Source organism: Terrapene carolina, unplaced genomic scaffold, assembly GCF_002925995.2.
Source record: "Terrapene carolina triunguis isolate 2854851 unplaced genomic scaffold, T_m_triunguis-2.0 Scaffold261, whole genome shotgun sequence".
NCBI lineage: Eukaryota > Metazoa > Chordata > Testudines > Emydidae > Terrapene > Terrapene triunguis.
The window spans coordinates 903,184-922,770 of NW_020664612.1; the positions used below are offsets into that span (position 1 = coordinate 903,184).

The 19,587-nt window shown below is 39.5% G+C and overlaps 1 protein-coding gene across 1 annotated transcript in view; it reads left to right on the plus strand.

Annotated features, from left to right (window-relative positions):
• Positions 1-19,587, plus strand: part of PTDSS2 (phosphatidylserine synthase 2) — a 73,120-nt gene that overhangs the window by 43,169 nt on the left and 10,364 nt on the right. Inside the window, exons 5-9 of the mRNA XM_024213311.2 lie at positions 4,703-4,837; positions 5,948-5,998; positions 8,921-9,034; positions 10,909-11,027; positions 12,982-13,096. Of these exons, the coding sequence (XP_024069079.1) occupies positions 4,703-4,837; positions 5,948-5,998; positions 8,921-9,034; positions 10,909-11,027; positions 12,982-13,096 (534 nt within the window). The remainder of the gene's footprint in view (positions 1-4,702; positions 4,838-5,947; positions 5,999-8,920; positions 9,035-10,908; positions 11,028-12,981; positions 13,097-19,587) is intronic.

The window sequence follows — 19,587 nt, forward strand, 5'->3', positions numbered from 1 at the left end:
TGCTGCATTGTAAACCTAGGTCTCTCAGCTGTGCTAACGCAGCCATACTGCACTGTACAGACCTCTCTGGTCTGCAGCTTGAGCTGCATTCACACAGCTCAAGACCTGATTCCCAGTTGGACTTGGGCTCAGACCCCACCTCCTAGCAGGTCCTAGGACCCTGGGTCCTTAATGCTTGCTCACATGATTTGTGTGTGGAAGTGGGGCTTGGGCTAAAACCTGAATTAGAGCCTGGGCTAGTGTGCAGTGTAGACATACCCTTGCTTTCTTTTTTTTTTGCACTACCACAGACTTGCTATTTCAGTTTGGGCAAGTCACATTAGCTCTCAGTTCACTCCTCTGTAAAATTGACATGAAAATTAATTGCCTCACAAGGCTTAATATTTGTGAAGTACATTGTGTATCTTGGATGAAAGTTGCTAAGGAAATATTTCTTCCATTAAAAATAAAATACCTAATATGTACATCCACAGTTGTAAGAAGCAACTGCAAACGAGGTATGAGTGCTTAAGTCTTAAGGAGACTAAAGGAAAGTCATTAGCAGAAAGAGGAATTCATGTACCATCAAACAATCCCCATCACATGTAATTAATTTGATGATGACTCAGAGAATCATAGGACTGGAAGAGACCTCGAGAGGTCATCTAGTCCAGCCTCCAGCACTCATGGCAGGACTAAGTATTATCTAGACCATCGCTGACAGGTGTCTGTCTCACCTGCTCTTAAAAATCTCCAATGATGGAGATTCCACAACCTCTCTAGGCAATTTATTCCAGTGCTTAACCACCCTGATGGTTAGGAAATTTTTCCTAATGTCCAAACTGCCCTTGCTGCAATTTAAGCCCATTGCTTCTTGTCTCACCATCAGAGGTTAAGGAGAACAATTTTTCTCCTGCCTCCTTGTAACAAACTTTTATGTACTTGAAACTGTTATGATGTCCCCTCTCTGTTTTCTCTTCTCCAGACTAAACACACCCAATTTTTTCAGTCTTCCCTCATAGGTCACATCTTCTTGACCTTTAATCATTTTTGTTGCTCTTCTCTGCACTTTCCCCAATTTTTCCACATCTTCCCTGAAATGTGGCACCCGGAACTGGATGCAATACTCCAGTTGAGGCCTAATCAGCGTGGAGTAGAGCAGAATTACTTCTTAGGTCTTGCTTACAACACTCCTGCTAATACATCCCAGAATGATGTTTGCTTTTTTTGCAACAGTATTACGCTGTTGATTCATATTTAACTTGTGATCCACTATGACCCCCAGATCCATTTCAGCAATATTGCTTCCTAGGCAGTCATTTCCCATTTTGTATGTGTGCAACAGATTGTTTCTTCCTAAGTGGAGTATGTTGCATTTGTCCTTTACTGAATTTCATCTTTCAGACCATTTCTCCAATTTGTCCAGATCATTTTGAATTTTAATCCTATCCTCCAAAATACTTGCAACCCCTCCCAGCTTGATATCCTGGATATCTATTTTTTCAGTCTTACTCAATTTGCATCCCCCTGTGATAGGTTGTTGCCTCCCAGGGTGCAGCCTGGGAGCCGTGGGAACCTCTGTGCCCCTCTGCGCTAATTATAAGTGATAGCAAACAGATCAAAGCAGGTTACCTAGGAAATTAAACAAAAAAACAGCAAATTAAGCCTAAAATACTAGATAGGATTTGAATCGGTAATCTCTCACCCTGACTGTTGATACAAGGAGTCCACCAAGTTTCCATACACAGGCTAGAAATCCCTTTAGCCTGGGACCAGCACTTCCCCCAGTTCAGTCTTTGTTCCTCAGGTGTTTCCAGGAGTTCTCTTGTGTGGGGAGAGAGGCCAGGAGATGGTTACTCCCTGCCTTATATAGCTTTTCCATATGGCGGGAACCCTTTGTTCCAAACTCAGTTCCCTGTCCAGTTTGTGGGAAAATACAGGTACCAAAATGGAATTCACTGTCATGTGTTCTGGTCACATGCCCTTCCATATCCTGCTGAGTCATAGCAGCCATTACTTACAGGGTGACTGAAAGGTTTACAGGAAGGCTAAGCTCTTCCATGGTCCATTGTCTTTGTTGATGGACCATTAGCACTGTCTAGCTTCATCATTGTTGTACCTGAAAGGCTAGCTGTAGGTGTTTTCCAGAGTAAGCACATTTGAAATACAGATACGTAGTCTATATTCATAACTTCAGATACAAAAAAGATGCATGAATATGAATAGGATAATCATATTCAGCAAATTGTAAATTTTCCATAGACACCTGACAAGCCATACCTTGTACAAAATGCATGATAATTATGTCATCATCATGTCACAACCATACCACTATGATGAATATGGGGCATATTGTCACGCCTCCCACCCCCAAAAACTGAACAAACCAAAATACGTGTTTTGTTTTTGTTTTGTTTTGGTTTTTTTTCAGGAAATGCACGTGATGATAGTTCAGCCCAGAGGGGGAATATTAGAGTGATCAGAATAGAAAGGCTTGTGAGTCTTTCTGTTACTTGTGATCTTACTCTTAGTCTACAGTTCTTATTTTGCAGGCTATTAGGGTATTAAATGCTGAATTAATTGCATTTCATAACTAGAGACTTTTTCTCATCTTGAAATCTTAGTAATATTTATCTCAAGTACAGCTCTTTTGAAAATATAAAAACATTAATTATCAACACCGCTATAAGGTAGATAAACAGCTCTATTTCACAGGCTTCCACGGTAGAGGGGAAAATCAGGCAAAGTTAAAGGATTTGACAATGGTGACAAAGTGAAAAACTGGGATTAGAATTCAGGAGTTTTTGGCTCCCATCTTCTCTTTCCATTAGACCATGATGCCTACTTTGCAAACACGATCTAAATGTTTAGCAAAACTTTTGAAGTTCATCTGAAGTTTGCTCTGGGTCCATACTGCTTCAAATAGCACTCCCTCTCCTTCAGCCTGATTACCTCCCCAAAAGTCAGTGGCAGAAGCCTTAGGAGCAAGAGAGCAGTCAGTAATTCTTACCTCTAGTGGCTTGTCCAAACTGATTTGTACTAGTACCCACTGAACCAGGCCACTGTGTCACGCTTAAATGTTTTTGCCTGTGCTTACATGACACTTGATTACTAGATCTTAACTAAATTCATTCTTTTATGTCTCTTTCAAGCTGTCTGCCCCCTTGTGTTGAGGTCTTGAGCCTTTTACATGATGGACAAATTTACCTTTCTCCTTTTGTTCCTTTTTAAGTAGTTTGTATCCCTGAGTAATCAGTCCCTCATTCAGTCTCATGTCCCCACCATGCTGGTTATCTTACATTTTCCCAGACAGCATTGTTGCAGCTTGCTCTCAATATTTGATTGCTTCAGTTTGATTTCATATGCTGAGCTATACTGCTGTAGTTTTTCTTTTTTGGATAGCAGTTTGTTTAGAATTGCTTTTCTTTCCTCTGGTTATGTGTCCTGCCACCTTCTAGGTCTGCTCAACCACTAATTGCAAAGGACATGTTTACTAGCTATTGCCCAATCCTTCAATTTTAAACCAAATATTTATCTTGTAAATATTTGAACATACATTTTTCTTGGACTTAGTCTGTTCTCTATAGATCAATATTACCGACTCTCCTAAAAGCCAATACAAGCTCGTTTGTGTAACAAATCTTTGTTGTGGTAAATGTGAAATTAGTCCAACTTGACTACTTTGTTTTGTCATGTTACTGACTTTGCTTACACAGGTTTGATTTTCTTTCCCCCCCCATTACACTTTGCTGGTTTGATTCCTACTTGTCTGCTCATTAGCCTGTCATGACAAACACTACTCCATTTATCATGTTGCTGCTAGAGTAAAGCATTGGCTATGACAATGTTTGTGATTCCATTAGGAAATATTTGTTCTTTAGCAAATTAGTTACATGTGATGGGGGTTGCTTGTTACATGAATTAATCTTTTTGCTAAAGACTTTCCTTTAGTTTCCTTGAAGTCCTATTGTTCATTATACTGGTCTGACCATAATTTGAAAACAAAATTGTATTTCTTATTTGATGAGGACTTCTAGTAAACTCTAACCATATAATTTAGTTTGATCCTGCTTTTTCTATAACTGAAGTAAACATTTGTGCATGACAACTCCTCTTTGTATGTTGTTTAAGCTGTGTTTTAAATCTGCTGATTTTTAGCATGCATTTAGTTGGCAGACATATGGGCTGTAGCTAGTTTGAAATGCTGCTGGGTGTTTCCTGTCCTAGGAAACCAAAACCAAAATGAACAGTTGATATGAGGACAATAGACATTGTAGCCCCTGAAGAATGAACTGGTATGGTTTGGTGGTTGTTGATTGCCCCGCTGAGGTGATTGGAAAAGGAAAGAGGGTGGGTTATGCCTCAACTCTTCAATTATGAGCCTTATAGGCTTTTTTTTTAATTGGTGCATAGAAGCTCTTCAGTAAGTTCAGTCAAATCTGTCTCTGGTTTTCCTAGTCTAGACTGTAGGATTGTACCTTAATACAGTCTTGACTAGACATTTGAATCAGCTTCAGCACCTAGTATTGGAGGTCATGAGAGCCAGGAATATAAATCAATAACCATTCAACCTTCATTTAAGGAGGCTTGACTACATGTCTGAGGTATTCTGCAACATAAATGTAAAAATCATTGAAGATAGGGAATCACTAGTTAGCAACGCTTCAGATTTTCCTGCCTATTAACTATCAACTGCTAACAGACGGATGCGTTAATTCTGCAGACTGTACGCGATGGCAGACAGTTCATGAAATACATTGATCCAAATTTAGGAGTTGCCTTGCCAGAAAGAGACTATGGTGGGAACTGCCTTATTTACGATCCGGGCAACAAGACTGATCCATTTCACAATGTCTGGGTAAGAAATTGAAATGAAAAAGCTCTTGGCTAGTGAGTCTTAATGTTTTTGTGTGAAGTGTTGCTTATTTGATACTCTAATGTGTAGTCTTCCATATATGTTTCATTGCTGAATCCATAATCCATTTATGCCTTTTCTTTAATTTTAGACTTTTACCCACCATTTTCCTTTTTCCTTTTCTCTCTTGATGTTTAGTATTAATCAGGTCAAGATATGCATCTCTTTGTAACCAAATTAACTACTTTTGGAGAAGGGGTAAATGATTTAGCTGTTGTTCAAAGTACTGATGTAAATCCATACCCATTCCTCTGTTCCTACTAGAGTTAGCTTCTGTTTATGCTTAACAGTAGTGTATTTAGCTCCTTTTTACAGAAGGCTAAAAGTTTAAATGCTGTTTACATGCTACTGAGTGATCCACAAATTGCACGCTTTTGTATCTTCACCTGGAATTCAAGAAGCCACATGAATTTTGTTCCAGGTCCCCAAGCCAGAGGCATAAAATCTGAAACCATAGGAATTGGTGTTAGTTATGTACACTGATCTCCAAGCCTTTATGGTGGCTGTGCAGCAGACAAGGTTGGAACCTTTAGATCCACTGCATGCTCCTCTGCCACTTGAGCTAATGGAGTAACTGATAGCAATAGCAAGTTATACTCTAGTGGACCAACACTAGAAGGGGATGAGAGACACCTTTTGCCCATGGATTTTATATCTGCTGACAGCAGAACAATGGTGAGCTTGGGAAACTTGGATTTTGTTCCAGGCTCCCAAGGGGAGCATGCTCTGGTGAGCATAGACCCTTCTGCTGGTTTCCCCGTAGCCTGACCCTTGGCTTCTGCCTGAACCTCTACAAGCTGTCTTAGTCCCAGTTCCCCCCTCCTGGCCCTTCTTGAAGTTTCTAATTTTGCTTTAGATCACATTACTTGAGTGTTTGCAATACTTCATGGCTACAGAGAAGCATATGGAATTTGCATACATTTCAAATAGCAGCTAAGGCAGTTGAAAAGATTAAGTTCTGCTACTGTTTTACCTAGATAAAAATGCAGGCCTTGAGAATAAATATTGATCTTCTGTATAACAAATAACCTAACATCTCTGCTTGGTTTATAGGACAAACTGGATGGATTTGTTCCTGCTCACTTCCTTGGCTGGTACCTAAAAGTAAGAATCAGTCCCTTCTGTGTTCAGATATTTTCATTAGTGCTCCTCTGCTTTCAAAGCTTGACTGCTTCTGTTTCAATGTTACCAGTGTTCAGAATCAATTATATTAGGCAGTCATCCATGAACTAGTTTAAATAAGTGTTTGCATAATAATAAAAGTCTTATTTTTTCTGACCATAGTAGGTCATTTAATTTCTTTTCTAAATAACATTCCACTAACAAGCTTCTGCTTCCACAGAGATGATTCATATTAAGGTCAGATGGATAAAACAAAGAATATGCAAAAGCAAAGTCCTTTATTTTCCCAGCATCCTAAATGCTTGAGTGATCTTAACATAGACTGTGGAAAAGATAATGTGCAGTGTAGACTGTGGTGAAGTTACCATTCACCCTGATACATGATATATCAATAGAATTCCACATGCTAAGCACTTCAACTTTCCAAATAGCTCCTAGTTCATAATTTAAAAGTACTATAAAGGGGCAGTGTCTTAGTCATTGCAACTGTCAGCATGCATGCACCAATCATGGAAGAAATGCCAGCTGAATTTGTCTATACCGGAACATGGGCAGTACATCAGTTACTGAATATTTAGGGCTAAATGTGACTATCCTCTGTTCAAGTGAATTGACTAACAAGTTTTACTTTACCTTACATCCCTTGTTGATCTCTTAGTCTATGTCCTCTCCTGAACAGCATAATTCAGAAAAGGTTAAACTTGAATTGTAAAATGAAACCTGGGATTTATTTTACTGCCACTCCCCATTCAAAAATGCAAGGTTTGACATTGCTGTAGTAATTTGCCATGAATAGAAAAGAGCTTGCTAACCTATATAAGACTTTGTTTTGAAGCGTGTGTGTGATATCAGAGGAATACTTCTGTTACAGTCTGATACTCCTGGATATATAGAGAGAATTCTCAGAATGAGAATTCTGTTGCATTCATGTAGTAATATTTTCTCTATAAAAACAAATTTGACCAAAACTTAGGCAGAGTGTGATTTCCTAGAAAAGTGAGGGACTGGGTGAAAAGACATAGCACAAATAGTAAAACAAGGTTTTTGTAGGAACTAAAGGAAGTTGGGTAGGATACAGGACTTGGATCTCTCTTAAATCAAAGCTCCAGGCCAAGAAGAGTATAGCCTGTATCAGGGTCATGTGGAAGTATGTCCTCTACAGAGAGGTTTATTTGATAATGTCCTTCCTGTCCAACTGTTTGTAGTCCCATCTCTTGAGTCTGGCTCATCTGTTTTGATCACCTATGTGCTCCACAAAGCAGAGATTTGTGTACTGCATAGCAAAATAAATATGCCTCTTGTATTCCTCTCTAGTCATTAAAACATTCCTACTCCACTTTGTTAGCTTGTTTTATCTTTCATACTACTTGAATGCAAAAGTGAGCACATTCTATTTTCAATTTTGCTTGTGACTTGAATAATTAAAACAAACTCTTACCTGTTCTGCACCCTGACTCCCCATGAAAAACATGGAAAAAATTAAGGGTCTTACTTTTCAGTACTTTACTTATGTGGATCTTTTATTTTATCATCGGTGTTATCCCAGGACAGATGTTGGTTGCACATTATCAGCATAAACATCTTTAAAAGGTGTCTGCTTCTTATTGGCTTTGCCAGGGTTTAGTCAGTGTAGCTGATCACATTAAATATAGAATTACAGCACAACTTAACTGCCTGAGATTAAATCTTAATATAACTCTAAATGCTGTTATCTAACATAAGGTATGTGTATATTTAGGGGCTATAGTTCATAGTTTTCCAAATGTAGCAGGTTTGGGGAAAGCATGTTTTAAATAGGAGGGGCAGAAATGTGACTGGCTATGATTGCACTTACTCTTCCACCTCAGGACTGTGCCTTTTTCTCTGTAGTAAAACTGTGTCCTGGGTCTCACACTAATCTATTGCTGGGCAGGTGCTGTACTGTACTAGTAGAAAGAAAGCTGTGGGAGCCCCAGCCATGTGAGAAGCTCAATCTTTAGCTGCTAGCAGTAAAGGAGGGGCACTTCTTTCTCCTTTCCTGGCTGCTGCATGTAGGCAGCTCTTCTCCCTTTGGCTGGAGGCTGGGGAGGCATTTATATCCTCACCTTCTGACTGCTGGGAGAGTGAGCCCTATGCTACACTCCTCCCAGGATCCAAATAATGATACGTTTACAACCACCCATCCGTCTGAATATTCCTCTCCAGGACCTACAGCAGCACAGTCCGTCTGTCCATGCTCCTGCTCCTGACCTTGCCATTTCTAATGCTGTAAGAATGTTGCTTACAAACCTGCTGCATTTTTACCGCTACACCTTGCAAGCCAGTGCCAGTCATCTTCAATCCTAAAAGGAACTGTTTGGGAAGAGATCACTCAAGTGTCTGCCCTCTCCCAACTACACTCAGTATTGTTGGCTCCTTTTGAGTAAATCGCTGATTGGATGGTTTGTTTTTTACACATGAAAAATCTAAAACTGCAGTTCCCTTTTCTAGCCCCTCCTGATAGGTGAGGGCTGGGAGTGCTGTTCAGACGTGCGGAGCAGGATCAGAACAGCACCCAGTGAGTTAAGTGTGTCACTGAGAAGCTTAGCCTAAAACATGTACCTGGATCTTATAGGAAATTTCCACTTAGTGCCTCCTATGCAGAGTCACTTGGAGATGTGATGCGAGTATGGGGGAACACAGACCTATTGCTGATTTGAGGGCAGTTGGCTGCTTTGAGAATTGCATTAAGCAAGCTGGGAGAGCCTTTCCTGAGCAGCCCCAAAACATTGCTGGCTGCTGCCACCTTCACCTGGTAGCAGAGGCACATAGTAATAGACTCCTGCATTTGAATTGTATTTCCTTCTGTTACTGTATCCTGCCTGCCTGCTTTTATTCTTTGCAAGATATTCTCCAAGATAAATTTCCCTCCCTTTCTTTCTTCAGACGCTAATGATTCGGGACTGGTGGATGTGTATGATCATCAGTGTAATGTTTGAATTTCTGGAGTATAGTCTGGAACATCAGCTTCCAAACTTCAGTGAATGTTGGTGGGATCATGTATGTACTGCATTCTGTATATCTTAAATGCTGAAAACAACTTGATTATCTGATCTATCTATGGCCCAAATAGACATCTAGCTGTAGTGATACTGTGCTACGGCACAGGATTGATGTAGCCGGTGAGCATTCATGTGCTATCTATCAGATGTAAATTTATTCAGTTGTATATGCACATGGAGGTGATTGAGTTTTAGCTCCGTGCCTACTTCCCCTTTTAATAACAGATTAAAAATGTGTATTTGTTGCTTAGTACAAAACCCTTCCCTTGTTTTGATTGCCCAACTATCAGTTGATGTGTAAATACCTTTACTGACAAACATCTGTTCTGTGGAATGGTAGCCCTATAGTGCACAATTAGATGTCCATCCATATTTCTCTCTGTTCTTGCATATGTTGTACCTTCCACACGAATCTATACTCAATGTATAAAAATGTTTGGATATGTCTTTCTGATGACAGTATAAATCACAATATTTGAAGATTGAGGAACACAGAGAAAATTACAGGCTTGTATATAGTGTGTATGTTTTTTCTTTTTATCAGTTTCAAATGTGGGCTCAGTGCAACTTGTGTTCAACTTCTCTCTTTTTTGGTGTATTTTGAGTCTTTTATGAAAACCCATTTTTCTCTGTTCATCTGACAACAAACATAGGTGCTTTTTAAAAGACATTGCTACACTACAGTAAATTAAATCTATCTTAACTAGGTCCCTTCTATTGTGTTGGGAGTTCAAATTAGAAAGTCATCCCCAATGCTATTTAAATAGTTTGGTCTTGTAGTGCAGATGGGAGCATGCAATGTCTCAATTACGCTAAACTCCAAGATTTTGGTTTTGTCTATCAATTGTAGCCATAGATGCCTTAGGATACTTAACACTTAGATTTTAAGGCCAGACGGCACTACTATAATCTAGTCTGGCTACCTTCACGACACGGGCCATACAGTTTGAAGTGTGACTTCATCTTCTGCATGATGCCATTAGACATGAGTGTTCAAAGTTTGCAACAAACTTCCCTAGATGTGATGCTATTTATCTATAGATTATTTTTTTTGCATAAATTAATTTTTTATGTAATGTCAACTCTTTGGGGAAAAGTACTTTCTTATTGTTAAAGCTGTAGCATTTTTTAATGTTCACTTTATCTTTTTAAACACATTCCTAAAGAAAGCAAAGAAAATATCTATTTGATCAGTGGATAGCAGTATTGGAAGCTGTCATAGTAGAACTAATGAAGTGAGCAACTTTGAGAGATGCTATCAAGTTTAGAATTAAAAAAGCAGCCAATATTCCCAGCTCTGAGACCCCTTTCAGGAATTAATGCTCAACAGTAAATATAGGGCACGGGAGATATTAAGCTCTCCCATGAACTTTACATCCTGAACCTGGAGACAAATAATCCAGCTGGATATATAGGGAATGACAGGCTCAAGATCAAGAAACACCTTAAATACCAGGCACAGCAAAATCCAGTGCAACACAACCTGGTAATACTCTTTATTTGGTGTGCTTTAAGACGTTCCCACCAGAGATAGGCGGTGTGTGGAGCCACAACCATAATGAGCAGTGGGAGGTCAGTTTACTGTAATAGGACTGATATATCAAGAAGAGGGTTTACTCTTCCCCCTGTTTAAAAATCTGATGTCCATCAAATGCGTATCTAGGCAGCTAGACTTTCAGGAGGTATGAGGCATGTGTCCAAAGAATCTTAATATTGGATGAACTAGCTATTCTGTAAGAACTCACTCCTTTTGCATGAAAACATGTACCTGCACATAAAAGTATATAGTATTTCCATTTTATAGCCTTCACTAGACAATTAAGCTTCAGTTTTGTAGTTCTGCTGCTTAAATACTTATTTTTTTCCTTTCAGTGGATAATGGATGTAATCCTATGCAATGGATTTGGGATTTATTGTGGAATGAAAACTTTGGGATGGCTTTCTTTGAAAACGTATAAATGGCAAGGACTTTGGAACATTCCTACGTACAAGTATGCTACTTTAGAAAAATTTTCCATAACCAAAAGTAGCAGAACTCAAATGAGTTTTGGGATTTGACTTCAAATATACTAAAATACTGAATCATAGGTGAAGTTTTATTTGATTTAAGGATTTAATTTGTATGCTCAAAACAATCTGTAAACTAATTTTCTAAATAAACCTAATATGGGGGATTTTGTATGACTTTGATCAGCTAACATACTCTGAGTTTTAAAGGGACATCTTAAGGAAACCTGCTCACTTCTGTGAGAAGGAGGACTTTTGTTCTGGTTGCCTTATTAGCATTATTGAGGCTTATGTTGGAAACATGTAAGGTCCTGTGTGATGAAACAGACTTATGTCATGAAGGAGCCAACTTGTTCTTTTGGGTTTTGTAATAGAGCAACAGTTGCTTAATCTGACTTTCCTGAGTAGGCAGCAGGTTAAAATACTATCAGACTCTGGCTCCTATTAAGAACCAGCCTTAGCTTGAGACAACAATAAAAGCTATATGGCAACTTAGCGTATCTTAAGCCTCTCTCTGGCTCTAAAAGGAATGTCTTCTAACATGAGCTCTGGTGCCAGCATTCTTGAAATGTACTGGTGGGTGCTGCTGTGCTCTTATTGTTTTCAGTTGCTTGAATTAGGTTGGCATTTAGAACTTTTTAAGCAGTGTTAAAGACAAGTTGAATTGCACACCCACAGATGTGTGTCACAAAGCTGTGACAACTCAGAGCTTCAGCCTATATTAACAGATAAAGCCAGAGCTATATGACATTCAGACATTTCATCATTTCCCTGGTGTCTTCAGTGAAATTATTCTGATTATCAGATCTGTAAATGAACAGCTGGAGAGAGTTCTAGTTTAAGGTATGGGGTATGGAAAAGACACGAGCTGGGGACTAGATAATTTAGGAAGTCTGACTTATTAAATGCAACAAAATAATGGAAACCATATTAACATCCTTTTTGTTTCCAGTTTTTCTGACCACATGTCTCAGGGGCCATTTTCTCATCAGTGATCAGAGTTTGGTAGTTAAACTGGCCTTTTTGGCTATATCCCCATCTGCCGTAGAAGCAGGTTTAAGTGCCTGTAATACCAAGAGTTCCAGCATTGAAATGGTGGAGATCGTGCTGCTTGTTCTAAGACTTGTATTTCATTAAAATCTGTGCATATATGATTGCGTAATTTGGGCAGTTAAAGGATATAGTGATTGTGTAACTGAAAAGTGTATTCAGTGAAGATTGAAGCATATGCAATAACTAGTGGGTTATTTTGTGACCACTGATGCTGAGTTAAATATTAATGTGAACTTTGTTTCATGTAGTGAAAATACATCCTCCCATAATGGCGTCTTCCACATTGACTGTGAAAACTAGAAATGGCAGAGTTGTGTGGCAACCAGACACGTTTATAGATTAACCTGAAATAAATACAGAAAGGAACTGTAGAATGCCTCAGCTCTGGATAGAAAATATTTTGTGAGCAAGGGTGTACTCTAACCTACTTAGGAGTGATCAGGTCAAGAACATTCAAAGCTTCAGTAGAGTTATACCATTATTTCTTCAACTCCTAAGTTTTAAAAATGTCCTTTGATAATAGTTATGCTCTAATACTATGCTCTACTGGCTCTGAATTAGCTTTTTGGAGACTGCTCTTTCTTGATGACACCTAGGATAGGAGCTATCTACTTAGTGCAATGTCTCTGTAAATTTAGTTTTGTAAAAATTAAATAGATATGCTGTTTAGCAGGTTTTAAAATAAGAGTACATTGACTCACTGCGGCTTTCATATAAAAGTGGGTTTAATACGGGGGAATAGAGGGCCCTTAGCTCAGTGCAGAAAAGTTTTGGTGGCTTGAACCGATGCCTGATTTAAAAATTTTTTAAATGTGTTTGTAAAGATTGGATATTTTCTCTTCCTTAAAACTGGTGTAAGAGTGATGTGTGGTGACTTTTTTTCAGAGGTAAAATAAAGAGAATGGCTTTCCAGTTCACACCCTATAGCTGGGTCAAATTTGAGTGGAAGCCAGCATCCAGCCTGCGCAGATGGCTAGCAGTTTGTGGCATCATCTTTGTAGTAAGGAAACTTCTTTCTAAACTAACTGGTAAAATGACTTGTTTGCAGCACTCATAAATGTGTTAATGGGAATTTTGGTTTTGATTTCTGTCAATCCTGGACGTACTACGTGAGACACCCTGGAATTGGGACTGTCTATCTTCCTGTCTGTAAATTGATTTTCAAAAATATTTTTAATCTTGGTTACTGAGTGATATACTTCAATTCTAAGTAGTTTAACATGCATGCTAAGCGTGATTCAATTAATAAATTGTGCTGCCCAAAATGCAGACTTCATATGAAAATATGCCTTTTGTTCCCCACTTCCAGGGGCGTATTATCAAATTAAAATTGGAGATCGCTTCAAACCAGAACCTTAGAGCTCAGCACTTCGGGCTCTGGGCACAATGGATCTAGAACACAGTGTTTTGGCTTAGGCCTATCTAACTAAAATATCAAAGAAAAGATAAGGGAACTAAACAATTGGATGTTCATATTGGACACTCAGTTTTGTCTAGCTCTGTTCTCCAGGGTATTTATGTATTGAATGGCAGGTTTCAAAGTAGCAGCCATGTTAGTCTGTATCCACAAAAAGAACAGGAGTACTTGTGGCACCTTAGAGACTAACAAATTTATTTCAGCATAAGGTGTTTATCTCTGTCTGAGGGATTGCCTACAAGATCTCTATCAAGCATTCTTAAAACTACAATACCCACCTGCTGAAGTGAAAAAACAGATCGACAGAGCCAGAAGAGTACCCAGAAGCCACCTAGTACAGGACAGGCCCAACAAAGAAAATAACAGAACGCCACTAGCCATCACCTTCAGCCCCCAACTAAAACCTCTCCAGCGCATCATCAAAGATCTACAACCTATCCTGAAAGATGATCCCTCACTCTCACAGATCTTGGGAGACAGACCAGTCCTCGCTTACAGAGAGCCTCCCAACCTGAAGCAAATACTCACCAGCAACCGCACACTATACAACATAAACACTAACCCAGGAACCTATCCTTGCAACAAAGCCCGATGCCAACTCTGTCCACATAACTATTCAAGTGAGACCATCATAGGACCTAATCACATCAGCCACGCCATCGGGGGCTCGTTCACCTGCACATCTACCAACGTGATATATGCCATCATGTGCCAGCAATGCCCCTCTGCCATGTACATTGGCCAAACCGGACAGTCTCTATGCAAAAGAATAAATGGACACAAATCCGACATCAGGAATCATAACATTCAAAAACCAGTGGGAGAACACTTCAACCTCTCTAACCACTCAGTGATAGACTTGAAGGTGACAATTTTGCAACAAAAAAAACTTCAAAAACAGACTCTAAAGAGAGACTGCCCAACTCTAATTAATATGCAAATTAGATACAATTAACTTAGGTTTAAACAGAGACTGGGAATGGTTGGGTCATTACATGAATTTGAATCTTTTTCCCCATGTTAAGTTCTCCTCACACCTTCTATGGGTCATCTCGATTATCACTTCAAAGGTTTTTTTTCTTCTGCTGCTGATAGCTCATCTCAATTGATTGGCCTCTTACAGTTGGTATGCGTACTTCCACCTTTTCATGTTCTCTGTATGTATAAATATCTTCTGTCTGTGTGTTCCATTCTATGCATCCGAAGAAGTGAGCTGTAGCCCACGAAAGCTTATGCTGAAATAAATTTGTTAGTCTCTAAGGTGCCACAAGTACTCCTGTTCTTTTTAGGTATTAAATGTATTTATATCACTGTCCCAGAACAATCCAGAGTAAGTGGAGAAATGCAAAAACGCAGCAGACTGAAATGCTTTTGATGCTTTCTCTAGATATTGGACTGTATTATTTACATACTTATATATACAATCTGTACATTTGATAAGCAGACTGTTCTAACAGCTGCTTAATCACTCTGTAAATTAGCGGAGGATGAATGATTGCTATGAAAATCTGATGGCATTTTTATTTTAAGGGTTGCCTAGCAAATTTTTCTAATCCAATTTGCATTGTAGGGCATCTTAGATTGTTATATATTCTAAATTCACTCTTATTGGAGAAGACAAATTTCAGGTTTGTGAAACTGTCCTTTTGGAGCAAGTAATGTATTACTTGTAATTAACAATTTGTGGGATTACCTACAACATATGTTAGGCACTTTGCAAGCACACAGATGATAGTCAATTTGAATAAAAATTCAGACCACCAAACTTTCTGTAATACAAAATTTGTCTTGTATGTTAGATTCATATGCCACAATGGATTTGCTCAGATTGATACAATTTCTTTATGGGAGTTGAAGTAAACAGCAATATTAATAAAACATTCTGCATATCTGTAAAAAGGTCCTGGAACCCAATATGAAAGTAACTTTCATGCACAATAAAAAAGAACCAGCCATTAGTTGGCAGTGCCTATTGCTAAACCTGAAGAAGCTGTCAAGTTCATGTTAGTCTGGGGCAAACTCAAGTCATAGTGATTCTCTTGGCAAAAACAGCTTGCATCTGATTTGTGATTGTTAAACTAACTTCATCTTGCAGATATACCTCAGATTTAATCATTACTTGCTAATATTTTTCATTATATATAATCTTTGGAGCAAGAAACATCCTTCGACTCAGTCTACCATAATAACCATAACTGAAGTGGCTCCCCCTGTAGGGGTTCTTTCTGTCACTTTAAATTTCAGTTCATCTACAAACTCATGTTCTTAAGTAAATATTTAATTACTGCTGCTCAGTGAGATCTTGTCAGTGACACTTGTGTAATTAGTGCCCAAAACTGGATCTGTTGCTTATGTTTCCTGGTATTTTGTGTGTATCTATAACACTGGTCTACAATTTTTGAGAAGTCGTCTGCTTCAGAGATAAAATATGCTATTTATTATGTATTTTGATGTGCTGAATTCAAATATGACAATTAAAACAACTGATTGGTTACTGTTTCTAAGATATTTAAGTTTTTACATTTTATGTCTATGTATATTGTGTAGATAGTTTTAATCATAAATTGTAAACCTAGGTCTTTTCATGTGTTTATGGTTGCTTTACATGATAATATTTCACCTATCCTGTTTATGTAACACTTTAAAAATCAGCACAAGGGTTATATAAATAAAATTTATTATGAAACAAAAGGCAAAAAACTAATCTGTACATAGTTTAGTCCTATTCAGTGTCTACTCGGCGCTTCTTGGCTTCTCTTGTATTCATTAAATGGAGCATCTCTTGTCACTGTCCAGCAATAGTCTGCAAGCATTGATGGGCTCCATTTGCCCTGATAGCGTTTCTCCATTGTTGCAATGTCCTGGTGAAATCGCTCGTCGCTCACTGCTCCGCAGTTCGGTGGAAAAAAATCTAGATGAGAGTGCAAAAAATGTCTTTTTAGTGACATGTTGCAACCAAGGCTTTTGTATGCCTTGAGGAGGTTTTCCACCAAAAACCTGTAGTTGTCTGTCTTGTTGTTTCCGAGTAAATTTATTGCCACTAATTGGAAGGCTTTCCATGCCGTCTTTTCCTTGCCGCACAGTGCATGGTCAAATGCATCATCTCGAAGAAGTTCACGAATCTGAGGACCAACAGACACCTTCCTTTATCTTAGCTTCACTTAACCTTGGAAATTTTCCACGGAGGTACTTGAAAGCTGCTTGTGTTTTGTCAATGGCCTTGACAAAGTTCTTCATCAGACCCAGCTTGATGTGTAAGGGTGGTAACAAAATCTTCCTTGATTCAACAAGTGGTGGATGCTGAACACTTTTCCTCCCAGGCTCCAATGACTGTCGGAGTGGCCAATCTTTCTTGAGGTAGTGGGAATCTCTTGCACGACTATCCCATTTGCAGAGAAAACAGCAGTACTTTGTGTATCCAGTCTGCAGACCAAGCAAGAGAGCAACAACCTTCAAATCGCCACAAAGCTGCCACTGATGTTGGTCATAGTTTATGCACCTCAAAAGTTGTTTCATGTTGTCATAGGTTTCCTTCATATGGACTGCATGACCAACTGGAATTGATGGCAAAACATTGCCATTATGCAGTAAAACAGCTTTGACTCGTCTTTGATGAATCAATGAACAGTCTCCACTCATCTGGATCGTGAACAATGTTGAGGGCTGCCATCACACCATCGATGTTGTTGCAGGCTACAAGATCACCTTCCATGAAGAAGAATGGGACAAGATCCTTTTGACGGTCACGGAACATGGAAACCCTAACATCACCTGCCAGGAGATTCCACTGCTGTAGTCTGGAACCCAACAGCTCTGCCTTACTCTTGGGTACTTCCAAATCCCTGACAAGGTCACTCAGTTCACCTTGTGTTTTGAGGTGTGGTTCAGAGGAGGAGGATGGGAGAAAATGTGGGTCCTGTGACATTGATGGTTCAGGACCAGAAGTTTCATCCTCTTCCTCATCTGACTTAAGTGAGAATGATTCTGGTGCATCAGGAACCGGCAGTCCTTCTCCGTGGGGTACTGGGCGTATAGCTGATGGAATGTTTGGATAATGCACAGTCCACTTTTTCTTCTTTGACGCACCTTTCCCAACTGGAGGCACCATGCAGAAGTAACAATTGCTGGTATGATCTGTTGGCTCTCTCCAAATCATTGGCACTGCAAAAGGCATAGATTTCCTTTTCCTGTTCAACCACTGGCGAAGATTTGTTGCACAAGTGTTGCAGCATATGTGTGGGGCCCACCTCTGTCCTGATCTCCAATTCTGCAGCCAAAATAAAGGTGGTAGGCTTTCTTAACCATAGTGGTTCTACTGCGCTTTTGTGATGCAAAAGTCACTTCACCACAAACAGTGCAGAAGTTATCTGCACTGTTCACACAAGTACGAGGCATCTCTGCTCACTTTGGCTAAACAGAAATGTGTCCCTTTGCAAAATCAAACACTGACAAGTAAGAGAGCACGACACTGTATGATTTCTAGAGCTGATATAGGGCAATTTGTTCAGCAGAGTGATGTAAGCTTCGGTATGATTGCATCATCCATGACTTCTAGGAATAACATGATGCAATTCATATCATGTATGACGCAATACCAGCTTCAGATTGCATCATTCATTGTTTTGCCTAAAAAGCAAGTACTGTCCAAACCCAGTCATAGATTTATTCATAGATCCAGTCAAAGATGTATTTTAGTCATTTCTGGTTTAAATTGAGATCCCTTCCCTTTATAACTCACTTATCCTCCGCCATTCCCAAGTCAAGGGTCGTATATACTGACCCAATAGCATATCTTGAAAACTAGAGCCAATCAACAATTTTAAGCATCATTTTCGTTCTCAGTGACCCATTTATTTCTGAAGCATTTTGGCTGTAGAGCAGTGTAATCAGCCTTTTCAGTAGCCATTGGAAGGACGACTTTTATGCTTTTAGGATTCATTAGTGGTAGTTCTAAAACTATATAAATCACCAGATAAACTTGGTTAAAAATAGAATTAAGGTTGCTGCCACACTTCATTGGTGCCTCACCATGTGCCTTACAAAAACATTTTTTTTTTTTAAATATTCTAATCGCTTCCATGCAGCCCCCCATAAAACCCTTTAATGTTCTTAGGGCACATGACAGGTGCTCATATCTTGGTGGAGGGCATAGCATGAGAGCTGGGACGGAGTAGAATGTTGTGGAACCAATGGCAATAACTTTAGCTCAAGCTTTAACCAAGTTTTGACCAAATCTCCCTTTTTTCAGTGAAAGCAGCAAAGAGTCCTGTGGCACCTTATAGACTAACAGACGTATAGAAGCATGAGCTTTCGTGGGTGAATACCCACTTCTTCGGATGCATCCAAAGAAGTGGGTATTCACCCACGAAAGCTCATGCTCCTATACGTCTGTTAGTCTATAAGGTGCCACAGGACTCTTTGCTGCTTTTACAGATCCAGACTAACACGGCTACCCCTTTGATTTTTTTCAGTGAACGCAACTTGAAATGGGAGAGCAAAGGAAGCTGAGGAAGCATGTATCCCCACTTTCCTTTTGACTCCTCTACTCCTGGCAGCCCTCTATAGTCTCATTCCCCATGCCCTCTCTAAAGACCTGCTGACTGAGTCAGGGCTGCTGAGATCGGAAGGGTCCGGGGGGGGGCGTTACCTCAGTCATAGTATGTGTGTGTGCAGGAGAAAGTGGTAAAGGAAGCATTATGCTTCCTTATGATGAACTATACGAAGTTAGCTGAGTGAAGAGGGCAGGAAGTGCTAGTGCTTCTTGAACTTCTCCTTGGTCCCTCTCCTTCTGGCAAACTCTCCTCCTCTATCCCCCGCATGAGTCATGTGTAAGAACTCCCAGGAAGAGGAGGCTTGTTCCTGTGCTCCCTCAGACCTTTCTTAATAATTAATCTTGGGATGCTCATCTGGGCCTACAACCCCCTATTAGCTTTAATAGGCTCCCAAATTCTAGAGTGAGGTCTTGGTCCTGTTGAAGTCAGCGGGAGTTTTCCATAGTCCTCCATAGTGGAGCCCGGTTTTCACCCCTAATCTGGAGATTAAGTACAACTGCCATTGCTTGGCATTTTCAACCA